Genomic DNA, 15,349 nt, shown 5'->3' with positions numbered 1-15,349 from the left:
GACACTGTAACAGAATATGCTGCGCTATATAAGACACTGTAACGGAATCTGCTGCACTATATAAGAAGCTGTGACGGAATCGGCTGCGCTATATAAGACACTGTAACGGAATCTACTGCGCTATATAAGAAACTGTAACAGAATCTGCTGCGCTATATAAGACGCTGTAACAGAATCTGCTGCACTATATAAGAAACTAACGGAATCTGCTTTGCTATATAATACGCTGTGACGGAATCTGCTGTGCTATATAAGAAGCTGTAACGGAATCTGCTGCGCTATATAAGGCACTGTAACGGAATCTACTGCGCTATATAAGACGCTGTAACAGAATCTGCTGCGCTATATAAGACGCTGTAACGGCATCTGCTGTGCTATATAAGACACTGTAACGGAATCTGCTGCGCTATATAAGACGCTGTAACGGAATCTGCTGCGCTATATAAGACAATGTAACGGAATCTGCTGTGCTATATAAGACACTGTAACGGAATCTGCTGCGCTATATAAGACACTGTAACGGAATCTGCTGCGCTATATAAGACACTGTAACGGAATCTGCTGCGCTATATAAAACGCTGTAACGGAATCTGCTGCGCTATATAAGACACTGTAACGGAATCTGCTGCGCTATATAAGACACTGTAACGGAATCTGCTGCACTATATAAGAAACTAACGGAATCTGCTGCGCTATATAAGATGCTGTAACAGAATCTGCTGCACTATATAAGAAACTAAAGGAATTGGCATTCCTTATCTGCAGACCAGACTGCCATTCCACTGTCATTCCTTTTAGTACATCCCGAGATGGTTAGATACATAGATAGAGATAGATAGATAGATAGATAGAGAGAGAGAGAGATAGATACTGTGGTAGATAGATAGATGGATAGATAGATAGATAGATAGATAGAGAGAGAGAGAGAGAGAGAGAGAGAGAGAGAGAGAGAGAGAGAGAGATACTGTGGTAGATAGATAGATGGATAGATAGATAGATAGATAGATAGATAGATAGATAGATACTGTGGTAGATGGATAGATACTGTGGTAGATGGATGGATAGATAGATATGCGGTAGATAGATAGATACTGTGGTAGATAGATAGATAGATAGATAATGTGGTAGATGGATGGATAGATAGATAGATAGATAGATAGATAGATAGATAGATAGATACTGTGGTAGATAGATAGATACTGTGGTAGATGGATAGATAGATAGATAGATAGATAGATAGATAGATATGCGGTAGATAGATAGATACTGTGGTAGATAGATAGATACTGTGGTAGATAGATAGATACTGTGGTAGATGGATAGATAGATAGATGGATAGATAGATAGATACTGTGGTAGATGGATAGATAGATAGATATATACATAGATACATAGACAGATACTGTGTGCATAGAGCTGGATGAGAACAATAGGCCGCCCCGCCCCCACCCCGCACAGACCCCGCCCCGGCCCCGCCCTCCCCTGTGTGCTTGTGCTGCTGCTGCAGAGGCTCCGGCTGTGTCAGGATTACACCCAGCAGCAGCAGCAGCAGCTTCCTGCCCGCACTGCACACACAGGTAACATTGTATCATGTATGTATTATTGTATATGTGTATCTGTCTGCGTTTGTGTCATTGTATCAGTAGCCTGTGTGTGTCTGTGTATCATTGTATTGGTGTATATGGCAGCCTGTGTGTGTCTGTGTATCATTGTATTGGTGTATATGGCAGCCTGTGTGTGTCTGTGTGTCATTGTATCAGTGTATGCAGCAGCCTGTGTGTGTCTGTGTATCATTGTATCAGTGTATGCAGCAGCCTGTGTGTGTCTGTGTATCATTGTATTGGTGTATATGGCAGCCTGTGTGTGTCTGTGTATCATTGTATCAGTGTATGCAGCAGCCTGTGTGTGTCTGTGTGTCATTGTATCAGTGTATGCAGCAGCCTGTGTGTGTCTGTGTATCATTGTATCAGTGTATGCAGCAGCCTGTGTGTGTCTGTGTATCATTGTATTGGTGTATATGGCAGCCTGTGTGTGTCTGTGTATCATTGTATCAGTGTATGCAGCAGCCTGTGTGTGTCTGTGTATCATTGTATCAGTGTATGCAGCAGCCTGTGTGTGTCTGTGTATCATTGTATTGGTGTATATGGCAGCCTGTGTGTGTCTGTGTATCATTGTATTGGTGTATATGGCAGCCTGTGTGTGTCTGTGTATCATTGTATCAGTGTATGCAGCAGCCTGTGTGTGTCTGTGTGTCATTGTATCAGTGTATGCAGCAGCCTGTGTGTGTCTGTGTATCATTGTATTCTGTATTGGTGTATATGGCAGCCTGTGTGTGTGTCTGTCTGTCTCATTTTATCAGTATATGCAGCAGCCTGTGTAATTGTATTGGTGCTTGTGTGTCTCTCTTGTGTCTCATTCAGTTGGTGTATATAGCAGCCTGTATGTGTCATTGTATCAGCAGCCTGTGCGTGTGTCATTGTATCGGTGTATATGGCAGTCTCTCTCCCATTGGATCTGTTCCCCATTGTGTGTGTGAAGCATGTGTACCTGAGCATATACACTGCAGGCTGTACCATCTGCATTGTGTGAGGGGCAGACATCAGTGCACTATATGACATCACATGAGAGAGCCCGGCCCCCTGTATTGACATCAGTGCACTATATGACATCACATGAGGGAGCCTGGCCCCCTGTAATGACATCAGTGCACTATATGACATAACATGAGAGAGCCCGGCCCCCTGTATTGACATCAGTGCACTATATGACATCACATGAGGGAGCCCGGCCCCCTGGAATGACATCAGTGTACTATATGACATCACATGAGGGAGCCTGGCCCCCTGTAATGACATCAGTGCACTATATGACATCACATGAGGGAGTTCGGCCCCCTGTAATGACATCAGTGTACTATATGACATCACATGAGGGAGGCCGGCCCCCTGTAATGACCTCAGTGCACTATATGACATCACAGGAGGGAGCCCGGCCCCCTGTAATGACATCAGTGTACTATATGACATCACAGGAGGGAGGCCGGCCCCCTGTAATGACATCAGTGTACTATATGACATCACAGGAGGGAGCCCGGCCCCCTGTAATGACATCAGTGTACTATATGACATCACATGAGGGAGGCGGGCCCCCTGTAATGACATCAGTGTACTATATGACATCACATGAGGGAGGCGGGCCCCCTGTAATGACATCAGTGTACTATATGACATCACATGAGGGAGGCCGGCCCACTGTAATGACCTCAGTGCACTATATGACATCACTGAGGGAGGCGGGCCCCCTGTAATGACATCAGTGTACTATATGACATCACATGAGGGAGGCCGGCCCCCTGTAATGACCTCAGTGCACTATATGACATCACAGGAGGGAGCCCGGCCCCCTGTAATGACATCAGTGTACTATATGACATCACAGGAGGGAGGCCGGCCCCCTGTAATGACCTCGGTGCACTATATGACATCACAGGAGGGAGCCTGGCCCCCTGTAATGACATCGGTGTACTATATGACCTCACAGGAGGGAGCCCTGCCCCCTGTAATGACATCGGTGTACTATATGACCTCACAGGAGGGAGCCAGGCCCCCTGTAATGACATCGGTGTACTATATGACATCACAGGAGGGAGCCCGGCCCCCTGTTATGACATCAGTGTACTATATGACATCACATGAGGGAGGCGGGCCCCCTGTAATGACATCAGTGTACTATATGACATCACATGAGGGAGGCCGGCCCCCTGTAATGACCTCAGTGCACTATATGACATCACAGGAGGGAGCCCGGCCCCCTGTAATGACATCAGTGTACTATATGACATCACAGGAGGGAGCCCGGCCCCCTGTAATGACATCAGTGTACTATATGACATCACATGAGGGAGGCCGGCCCCCTGCAATGACCTCAGTGCACTATATGACATCACAGGAGGGAGCCTGGCCCCTGTAATGACCTCAGTGGTTTTGTCCATTAGAGAGAATTTGCTTTTGGTGGTGAACCAGAATCGGGGCCTAAATAGTGCCAACCATTACACCATCTGTGCTGGCACTAAACTGTATTGTACATCAGAGTGTCCGCTCGGCAGCCCACCCATCTCTCCATGCTGTATCTGTATATCAGAGTGTCAGCTCTGCAGCCCACCTATCTCTCCATGCTGTTTTGGCAGACCTCCTCCCCTCCATACACTGATCCCACCGTCGGGCCCTGTGCGGATCTTTCGGCTGAGGATGGGATAGTTTCCTGAACAATGTCAGGAGGGGGTGCAGCCTTTCCTGTCTCGGGTCATTCCCAGGGCAGCCTGTATGAGAACATGTGTGTTTGTGACACTTTAGTGTGTTTATGTCAGGTTTCAACAATATTTTTTTAAATTTAAGAGCCAGGATGAAAGTGTACAAGCCAGAAGAACGAAAAATAGGGACAATGCAAGCCAGAAATGTACACAGTATTGTCTATTACACATGTGACACATCCATTACATATTATACCACATGCCATAATGCCTATTACACGTTATGCCATACACCGTAATGCCCATTAGACGTTATGCCACGCGCCGTAATTCCCATTACACGTTATGCCACGCGCCGTAATGCCCATTACATGTTATGCCACACGCCGTAATGCCCATTACACCTTATGCCACACGCCGTAATGCCCATTACACTGTAATGCCCATTACATATAATGCCACATTCCATAATGCCTATTATGCCACATAATTGCCGCTTACCTACATGCTCGTTGCTACGTGTTTCTTTCTTGATGCCAGGGGTTGCATGCTCTGCAACGGGTAACATGCTTGATGCCAGGGGTACATGCTCATTGCCACAGTGGATTACCCCTCCTCCTCTTCCCTCCCTCTCCTTCCCCACCGATACCATGCATGGACAACGCCCCCGGCTGTATCAGAGCAGGTCCGCGGCGCCGCTTTTTCAAAACTCAAGAATGCTCGCAACCCTCCTCGAGTTGTGAAATAACTGCACCACGGATCCTGCTCGGATACAGCCGGGGGCGTTGTCCACCGCTCTACGCAGCTGCTGCATTAGCGCAAGCCACCACTCTGCTTCCTGACTAATCTTTTTCAGTTTTTCATGTTTTTTTCCCCCGGATGTTGACGCAAGTCGACATGGACACCTAATCGGTGTACCGCGTCCCCTCGCATGGCTCGCTGCGCGGCACCCTATTATATTCTCCCACCATGCTTTAGCGGATGGTAGGGTATGAAATATCGCCTGTCAGCACAAAAAGACTGTCGTCCTTCCCATTGTCGCCTGTTGACCTTAGCCCTGTACCTAGCAACCGAATCCCGAATATTTGTAGGACTCTGTGCGCTGTGGAAGCTGGCCGGTGACCCCGTGGACCTCTCGCCCTAAGGCCACAGGTCTCCAGGAAGTGACACACCCAGGTCCCAGCTAGGGGGGCTACACAGCAATGGCCATCTCTGTATGAATAGGATGGTGCCTGGGGCTCTGGTCCGGTGAGTGTGTGACACACCCAGGTCCCAGCTAGGGGGCTACACAGCAATGGCCATCTCTGAATGAATAGGATGGTGCCTGGGGCTCTGGTCCGGTGAGTGTGTGACACACCCAGGTCCCAGCTAGGGGCTACACAGCAATGGCCATCTCTGTATGAATAGGACGGTGCCTGGGGCTCTGGTCGGGTGAGTGTGTGACACACCCAGGTCCCAGCTAGGGGCTACACAGCAATGGCCATCTCTGTATGAATAGGACGGTGCCTGGGGCTCTGGTCGGGTGAGTGTGTGACACACCTAGGTCCCAGCTAGGGGGCTACACAGCAATGGCCATCTCTGTATGAATAGGACGGTGCCTGGGGCGCTGGTCGGGTGAGTGTGTGACACACCCAGGTCCCAGCTAGGGGCTACACAGCAATGGCCATCTCTATATGAATAGGACGGTGCCTGGGGCTCTGATCGGGTGAGTGTGTGACACACCCAGGTCCCAGCTAGGGGCTACACAGCAATGGCCATCTCTGCATGAATAGGACGGTGCCTGGGGCGCTGGTCAGGTGAGTGTGTGACACACCCAGGTCCCAGCTAGTGGCTACACAGCAATGGCCATCTCTATATGAATAGGACGGTGCCTGGGGCTCTGGTCGGGTGAGTGTGTGACACACCCAGGTCCCAGCTAGTGGCTACACAGCAATGGCCATCTCTATATGAATAGGACGGTGCCTGGGGCTCTGGTCGGGTGAGTGTGTGACACACCCAGGTCCCAGCTAGGGGGTTACACAGCAATGGCCATCTCTGTATGAATAGGACGGTGCCTGGGGCTCTGGTCGGGTGAGTGTGTGACACACCCAGGTCCCAGCTAGTGGCTACACAGCAATGGCCATCTCTATATGAATAGGACGGTGCCTGGGGCTCTGGTCGGGTGAGTGTGTGACACACCCAGGTCCCAGCTAGGGGGTTACACAGCAATGGCCATCTCTGTATGAATAGGATGGTGCCTGGGGCTCTGGTCGGGTGAGTGTGTGACACACCCAGGTCCCAGCTAGGGGGTTACACAGCAATGGCCATCTCTGTATGAATAGGACGGTGCCTGGGGCGCTGGTCGGGTGAGTGTGTGACACACCCAGGTCCCAGCTAGGGGGCTACACAGCAATGGCCATCTCTATATGAATAGGACGGTGCCTGGGGCGCTGGTCAGGTGAGTGTGTGACACACCCAGGTCCCAGCTAGGGGGTTACACAGCAATGGCCATCTCTGTATGAATAGGACGGTGCCTGGGGCGCTGGTCGGGTGAGTGTGTGACACACCAAGGTCCCAGCAATGGCCATCTCTATATGAATAGGACGGTGCCTGGGGCGCTGGTCGGGTGAGTGTGTGACACACCCAGGTCCCAGCTAGGGGGCTACACAGCAATGGCCATCTCTGTATGAATAGGACGGTGCCTGGGGCGCTGGTCGGGTGAGTGTGTGACACACCCAGGTCCCAGCTAGGGGGTTACACAGCAATGGCCATCTCTGTATGAATAGGACGGTGCCTGGGGCGCTGGTCGGGTGAGTGTGTGACACACCCAGGTCCCAGCTAGGGGGCTACACAGCAATGGCCATCTCTGTATGAATAGGACGGTGCCTGGGGCGCTGGTCGGGTGAGTGTGTGACACACCCAGGTCCCAGCTAGGGGGTTACACAGCAATGGCCATCTCTGTATGAGTAGGACGGTGCCTGGGGCGCTGGTCAGGTGAGTGTGTGACACACCCAGGTCCCAGCTAGGGGGTTACACAGCAATGGCCATCTCTGTATGAATAGGACGGTGCCTGGGGCGCTGGTCGGGTGAGTGTGTGACACACCCAGGTCCCAGCTAGGGGGTTACACAGCAATGGCCATCTCTGTATGAATAGGACGGTGCCTGGGGCTCTGGTCGGGTGAGTGTGTGACACACCCAGGTCCCAGCTAGGGGCTACACAGCAATGGCCATCTCTGTATGAATAGGACGGTGCCTGGGGCTCTGGTCGGGTAGGTGTGTGACACACCCAGGTCCCAGCTAGGGGCTACACAGCAATGGCCATCTCTGTATGAATAGGACGGTGCCTGGGGCTCTGGTCGGGTAGGTGTGTGACACACCCAGGTCCCAGCTAGGGGGCTACACAGCAATGGCCATCTCTGTATGAATAGGACGGTCCCTGGGTCTCTGGTCGGGTAGGTGTGTGACACACCCAGGTCCCAGTTAGGGGGCTACACAGCGGGTGCAGGACGGGTTCCCGACAGTCGGGATCCCGACAGTCATTTACCCGACGTCGGATCCCAACTGTCAAAATGCCGACAGCCGGGTGCCCGCCGGACACCCGCTATTTTTCCTCGTGGGGGTCCACGACCCCCATAGAGGGAGAATAGAATAGGTGGCTCGCAAGGGGCTTTTTTGCGCTCGCCATGCTGTCTGACTCCGGCCAGTCGGGATCCCGACTGTCAGAGTACCATACCACACCCTACACAGCAATGGCCATCTCTATATGAATAGGACAGTGCCTGGGGTGCTGTTCGGGTGAGTGTGTGACACACCCAGGTTGTTACTGGAAGTGACTGCGAGCTCACGTGTGACACATCTGCCCGGCTCTGGAGATTTCCTCGTGTGTTTCCGTGTTCCATGTTCTCTGCTCATCTGCGGCATCCCATAATATGGCCTCTGTCTGGTGTGTGTACTGGATGGGGGGGGGGGGGGGTCTCAGTGCCCCCCTATTCCCTAATTATTTCAGTACACTCAGAGGAGGGGGAAAGGCATTTACTCTGTACACTAGAGGCTGCCCAACTGGTGTGGAACTACAATACCCAGCATGCTCTAAGGCTGGGATAGCCAACCCTAGTCCTCGAGAGCTACCAACAGTGCATGTTTTGCAGGTCTCCTCACAGAATCACAAGTGAGCTAATTAGCTCCATCTGTGGATCTTTTAAAATGTGTCAGTGATTAATGAGTGCAGCTGTGCAGCAGCTAGGTTGTCTGGAAAATGTGAACTGTTGGTAGCTCTCGAGGGCTAGGGTTGGCTACCACTGCTCTAAGGGTATGCTTAGACTAGTAGTCTCACACCAGCTACAGAGTTACGGGCCATGCTGTAGCCGGGGGTCATTCTATTTTTTTTTTACTGACTGCCGAGCTTTAATCTGTGTCGACCTTCGGGTCAAAAACAGCTACAAACCCCACATTGACCTTTTTGCATGTCAACCTTTTTGTTTTCTACCCCTTGTCCCACACCCGTGCAGATACGCCCGTCTGTTACTATCGGGAGGAAGCACAGATACGCCCGTCTGTTACTATCGGGAGGAAGCGCACTTCCTGATGCTGGTGGGAAAATCCTGAGCCTGTCTCTCCCCATCCTCCCTGCAACTCTGTCCTAGGCGAGTGTCTGTGTCACTGTCACCCTGCAGGGGGAGGGGCAGGCTCATAGCTCCCTTCTGTCTGTGTCACCCTGCAGGGGGAAGGGCAGGCTCATAGCTCCCTTCTGTCTGTGTCACCCTGCAGGGGGAGGGGCAGGCTCATAGCTCCCTTCTGTCTGTGTCACCCTGCAGGGGGAGGGGCAGGCTCCTAGCTCCTGCCTCTCTGTGTACATTGGTATTGGCTGTGCTGTGTGTTAGGGTCACAATGGTTTTTTTGTAGACTGACTGTTATTATCTTCTTGTGTTCCCCTTCTCAGAGTTCTCCATCATGCCTTAATGTGTGAGACCACACTGGAGCCATGTCCGCCACTGACACGTTGCCCCCTCCCATTCCTCTCTCCCAGAAGCCTGTCCGGATTATCAAAGCTAAGCCTCCGAACCGCCCACCACCCCATCTGCCTCCGAAGCCTCCACAGAAGCCTCCTCCGTGTCTGCCAAGTGTACCCCTGACCCCCATCGTCCACTCTGAGCCCCAGGAGAGTGTCCCCGAGCAAACAACATCAGGGGTGTCTGTGAAGAAGATAGCCGGTCTGTTTCAGAAGGACCCCGAAGGAGGAACCGGCGATGAAACTCAGCCCCGACTACCCCCAAAGCCGGCAGCTCTCCAGGCACGGGAGGAAAAACTGCCACCGGGGAAGAAGGAAGAGCCGCCTGGTGTCCAGGTGAAGTCAGAAGAGGAGAAGGAACATGGCCGGTCCTGTCCACCTCGTAAGTGTTGCGTGTTCCCTTTCCCATCTATAAGATGATAGGGCTCCAGACATGGACCAGCCCTATGGAATTGTATCTCGTTCTTCTGACCATTACTGATCACATAGCTTTAGGTGAGGTCTCTGTGGTGGGACCTGATGGGCTGGTCTGGTGATTGTGCCTCAGGATGTATTGGTGGAGTTATTGGAATGTTTGTCCACCTCTGTTCCCTGGTGTTACGCAGCAGCCACACTGAATATGAGTTGAATAAGGGCTTTGCATCAGGTGGTTGGATTTATGTGGTAAGAATAGAGGTTTGTTACCTGATCTAGTGCGAATTTACCAATCCTGGGGTGCTGCCACCACTGCTGAAACTGGGACGGGTCTGACGTTGGGACTGCTGTCGGTGACTGGGACGGGTCTGACGTTGGGACTGCTGTCGGTGACTGGGACGGGTCTGACGTTGGGACTGCTGTCGGTGACTGGGACGGGTCTGATGTTGGGACTGCTGTCGGTGACTGGGGCGGGTCTGACGTTGGGACTGCTGTCAGTGACTGGGACGGGTCTGACGTTGGGACTGCTGTCGGTGACTGGGACGGGTCTGACGTTGGGACTGCTGTCGGTGACTGGGACGGGTCTGACGTTGGGACTGCTGTCTGTGACTGGGACGGGTCTGACGTTGGGACTGCTGTCGGTGACTGGGACGGGTCTGACGTTGGGACTGCTGTCGGTGACTGGGACGGGTCTGACGTTGGGACTGCTGTCGGTGACTGGGACGGGTCTGACGTTGGGACTGCTGTCGGTGACTGGGACGGGTCTGACGTTGGGACTGCTGTCGGTGACTGGGACGGGTCTGACGTTGGGACTGCTGTCGGTGACTGTGACGGGTCTGACGTTGGGACTGATGTCGGTGACTGTAACGGGTCTGACGTTGGGACTGCTGTCGTTGACTGGGACGGGTCTGACGTTGGGACTGCTGTCGTTGACTGGGACGGGTCTGACGTAGGGACTGCTGCTGCTGTAGGTGACTGGGACTGGTCTGACGTAGGGACTGCTGCTGCTGTAGGTGACTGGGACTGGTCTGACGTAAAGACTGCTGTAGGTGACTGGGACTGGTCTGACGTAAAGACTGCTGCTTCTGTAGGTGACTGGGACTGGTCTGACGTAAAGACTGCTGCTTCTGTAGGTGACCGGGACTGGTCTGACGTAGGGTCTGCTGCTGCTGTAGGTGACCGGGACTGGTCTGACGTAGGGACTGCTGCTGCTGTAGGTGACCGGGACTGGTCTGACGTAGGGACTGCTGTAGGTGACTGGGACTGGTCTGACGTAGGGACTGCTGCTGCTGTAGGTGACTGGGACTGGTCTGACGTAGGGACTGCTGCTGCTGTAGGTGACTGGGACTGGTCTGATGTTGGGTCTGCTGTCTGTGACTGGGACGGGTCTCGCATTGATACATTTGCAGTGTATGTTGCCCCCCCCCAGTGCTCCGTGTCTGGCTGGCAGTGGACGAGCCCACGTTTATGTTGGCACCAGTCACGGTCTGTCCTCTCCCACCAGTAACCGGCGGCTGCAGTAATGTAAATAACCCGCCCGTCCCCTGTGTGACCTCTGGTATGTCGGCAATGCTGACTGTATGGGTGCAGTCCTCTCATGTACAGATCGCTGTCACTCTCAGGCTGCAGTAATAAGCAAGAAAGAGGTGGCAGAGCACAATTCTATATAATTGAATCTGCTGCTGTCTCTGATAAGGGGATACCCCAACCCCTTAGGCAACAGGAACAGGAAGAAAAATTTCAGAGGCAGCGCTGATTCAAATAAACAATTTAAAATTTATTAAATAACACAATTAATACAATTGGTACTCCGATACAAATGGACAGTTAGCTCTCTCACAGCTTAGTCCGGGTTAATGGGTTAGATGGCATGCATGCTTTTGATGTTGGAAAAGGTTATTTGGAGAAGACATGGAAAGAATGAATGGTGCTCAATTGAGCTATAACCTGCCCGCCTTTGGCTCAGTCACTCAGTCGACCTGTGGGGATTTATCTGGCTGTTGATTCCTTGCTTATGTGCAAAACAGCTCCCAAGATGAGATCCACAGGAAGATGTGCGGTCACGGAGGCAGAATGTATGCAGGAAGGCACGGTGAGGCAGCGGTCGGCACCTGGTCTCCTTAACGCGTTTCTCGGCCTTTCACAGTCGGCCGCTTCATCAGAAGGACGTAGATCCTTAACCCATAAACCCGGACTAAGCTGTGAGAGAGCTAACTGTCCATTTGCTTACTAAACTACATTGAAAACTGGAAAGAAAGAGAGAGATTGGATATAATAATTATTGCAGCAAGCCACTAACACATTTTATTGCTTAATTTTGCTTTATTCATTTATACTTGTTTTTTTATATATTGAAGTACCGGCCGGTATCTGAGTACCAATTGTATTAATTGTGTTATTTAATAAATTTTAAATTGTTTATTTGAATCCGCGCTGCCTCTGAAATTTTTCTTCCTGCAGTAATAAGCACACCATTAATAATAATAATTCTGTATTAGCCACGTGTCCTCTGTGTAAGCTCATCGCTGGGTATGTTAGTAATCAGACGCCGCCATATGCCCAGACCTGCCACCGGCGCCCAGAGCTCCGATAGAGACTGTTCTAGGCCGCTGTTATAATGTCCGGTGTCATGGCGGACTCTGACCTCACCTGTCACATGACTACATTATATTACTCCAATGTTATTGTACATGTCTTCTGCTGTCACATGACCACAATATTATGTTATTGTACATGTCTCCTGCTGTCCCGTGACCTTTATCAGGTGTTTATGTAAGTAGGTAAGCACTGCCGACGTACTCCGTCTGACATGTATTGTAGTAGGTGGTTGGTGCCTATGCGAGTGTACCTCGTAGTGTCCGCACTGTGACAGCGTGTGTCCTGGGGGGTGTCTGTCCTATGTGAGTGTACCTCGTAGTGTCCGCACTGTGACAGCGTCTGTCCTATGTGAGTGTACCTCGTAGTGTCCGCACTGTGACAGCGTGTGTCCTGGGGGGTGTCTGTCGTATGTGAGTGTACCCCGTAGTGTCCGCACTGTGACAGCGTGTGTCCTGGGGGGTGTCCGTCCTATGTGAGTGTACCCCGTAGTGTCCGCACTGTGACAGCGTGTGTACTGGGGGGGTCTGTCCTATGTGAATGTACCCCGTAGTGTCCGCACTGTGACAGCGTGTGTCCTGTGGGGTGTCCGTCCTATGTGAGTGTACCCCGTAGTGTCCGCACTGTAACAGCGTGTGTCCTGTGGGGTGTCCGTCCTATGTGAGTGTACCCCGTAGTGTCCGCACTGTGACAGCGTGTGTACTGGGGGGTCTGTCCTATGTGAATGTACCCCGTAGTGTCCGCACTGTGACAGCGTGTGTCCTGTGGGGTGTCCGTCCTATGTGAGTGTACCCCGTAGTGTCCGCACTGTGACAGCGTGTGTACTGTGGGGGGGTCTGTCCTATGGGAGTGTACCTCGTAGTGTCCGCACTGTGACAGCCTGTGTCCTATGGGAGTGTACCTCGTAGTGTCCGCACTGTGACAGCGTGTGTCCTGGGGGGTGTCTGTCCTATGTGAGTGTACCTCGTAGTGTCCGCACTGTGACAGCGTCTGTCCTATGTGAGTGTACCTCGTAGTGTCCGCACTGTGACAGCGTGTGTCCTGGGGGGTGTCTGTCGTATGTGAGTGTACCCCGTAGTGTCCGCACTGTGACAGCGTGTGTACTGGGGGGGTCTGTCCTATGTGAATGTACCCCGTAGTGTCCGCACTGTGACAGCGTGTGTCCTGTGGGGTGTCCGTCCTATGTGAGTGTACCCCGTAGTGTCCGCACTGTGACAGCGTGTGTCCTGTGGGGTGTCCGTCCTATGTGAGTGTACCCCGTAGTGTCTGCACTGTGACAGCGTGTGTCCTATGTGAGTGTACCCCGTAGTGTCCGCACTGTGACAGCGTGTGTCCTATGTGAGTGTACCCCGTAGTGTCAGCACTGTGACAGCGTGTGTCCTGTGGGGTCTGTCCTATGTGAATGTACCCCGTAGTGTCCGCACTGTGACAGCGTGTGTCCTGTGGGGTGTCCGTCCTATGTGAGTGTACCTCGTAGTGTCCGCACTGTGACAGCGTGTGTCCTGGGGGGGTGTCTGTCCTATGTGAGTGTACCTCGTAGTGTCCGCACTGTGACAGCGTGTGTCCTGTGGGGTGTCCGTCCTATGTGAGTGTACCCCGTAGTGTCTGCACTGTGACAGCGTGTGTCCTGTGGGGTGTCCTTCCTATGTGAGTGTACCTCGTAGTGTCCGCACTGTGACAGCGTGTGTCCTGTGGGGTGTCCGTCCTATGTGAGTGTACCCCGTAGTGTCCCCACTGTGACAGCGTGTGTCCTATGTGAGTGTACCCCGTAGTGTCCGCACTGTGACAGCGTGTGTCCTATGTGAGTGTACCCCGTAGTGTCCGCACTGTGACAGCGTGTGTCCTGGGGGGTGTCCGTCCTATGTGAGTGTGCCCTGTAGTGTCCGCACTGTGACAGCGTGTGTCCTGGGGGGTGTCCGTCCTATGTGAGTGTACCCCGTAGTGTCCGCACTGTGACAGCGTGTGTCCTGGGGGGTGTCCGTCCTATGTGAGTATACCCCGTAGTGTCCGCACTGTGATAGCGTGTGTCCTGGGGGGTGTCTGTCCTATGTGAGTGTACCTCGTAGTGTCCGCACTGTGACAGCGTGTGTCCTGTGGGGTGTCCGTCCTATGTGAGTGTACCCCGTAGTGTCCGCACTGTGACAGTGTGTGTCCTGTGGGGTGTCCGTCCTATGTGAGTGTACCCCGTAGTGTCTGCACTGTGACAGCGTGTGTCCTGTGGGGTGTCCGTCCTATGTGAGTGTACCCCGTAGTGTCCGCACTGTGACAGCGTGTGTCCTATGTGAGTGTACCCCGTAGTGTCCGCACTGTGACAGCGTGTGTCCTGGGGGGTGTCCGTCCTATGTGAGTGTACCCCGTAGTGTCCGCACTGTGACAGCGTGTGTCCTATGTGAGTGTACCTCGTAGTGTCCGCACTGTGACAGCGTGTGTCCTGTGGGGTGTCCGTCCTATGTGAGTATACCCCGTAGTGTCCGCACTGTGACAGCGTGTGTCCTGGGGGGTGTCTGTCCTATGTGAGTGTACCTCGTAGTGTCCGCACTGTGACAGCGTCTGTCCTATGTGAGTGTACCTCGTAGTGTCTGCACTGTGACAGCGTGTGTCCTGTGGGGTGTCCGTCCTATGTGAGTGTACCCCGTAGTGTCCGCACTGTGACAGTGTGTGTCCTGTGGGGTGTCCGTCCTATGTGAGTGTACCCCGTAGTGTCCGCACTGTGACAGCGTGTGTCCTGTAGGGTGTCCGTCCTATGTGAGTGTACCTCGTAGTGTCCGCACTGTGACAGCGTGTGTCCTGGGGGGTGTCTGTCCTATGTGAGTGTACCTCGTAGTGTCCGCACTGTGACAGCGTGTGTACTGGGGGGGTGTCCGTCCTATGGGAGTGTACATCCTAGTGTCCGCATTGTGACAGCGTGTGTCCTGTGGGAGTGTACCTCGTAGTGTCCGCACTGTGACAGCGTGTGTCCTATGGGAGTGTACCCCGTAGTGTCCGCACTGTGACAGCGTGTGTCCTGGGGGGTGTCCGTCCTATGTGAGTGTACCCCGTAGTGTCTGCACTGTGACAGCGTGTGTCCTGTGGGGTGTCCGTCCTATGTGAATGTACCCCGTAGT

General features: G+C 52.7%; 1 protein-coding gene across 3 annotated transcripts in view; it reads left to right on the top strand.

Moving 5' to 3' along the window:
- Window positions 1-1,442: 1,442 nt before the first annotated feature.
- LOC146076015 (uncharacterized) overlaps window positions 1,443-15,349 on the top strand; it is an 83,058-nt gene continuing 69,151 nt past the window's right edge. For 2 of the 3 annotated variants that reach the window (XR_014473678.1, XM_083185781.1), the window contains exons 1-2: window positions 1,443-1,577; window positions 9,168-9,618. Coding sequence is in view for 2 of the 3 variants with exons in the window: in XM_083185781.1 (XP_083041907.1) it covers window positions 9,210-9,618 (409 nt within the window). In the remaining variant the exon portion in view is untranslated. Of the gene's footprint in view, window positions 1,593-9,167; window positions 9,619-15,349 lie in introns of all 3 variants that reach the window. The other variant, XM_083185782.1, reaches the window with a different exon arrangement.

The sequence above is a fragment of the Crinia signifera genome, chromosome 4 (assembly GCF_055691185.1).
Source record: "Crinia signifera chromosome 4, ASM5569118v1, whole genome shotgun sequence".
Lineage (NCBI taxonomy): Eukaryota > Metazoa > Chordata > Amphibia > Anura > Myobatrachidae > Crinia > Crinia signifera.
Note: the sequence above shows the minus strand (reverse complement) of the source record. Positions and strands in the feature narration are given on the sequence as shown.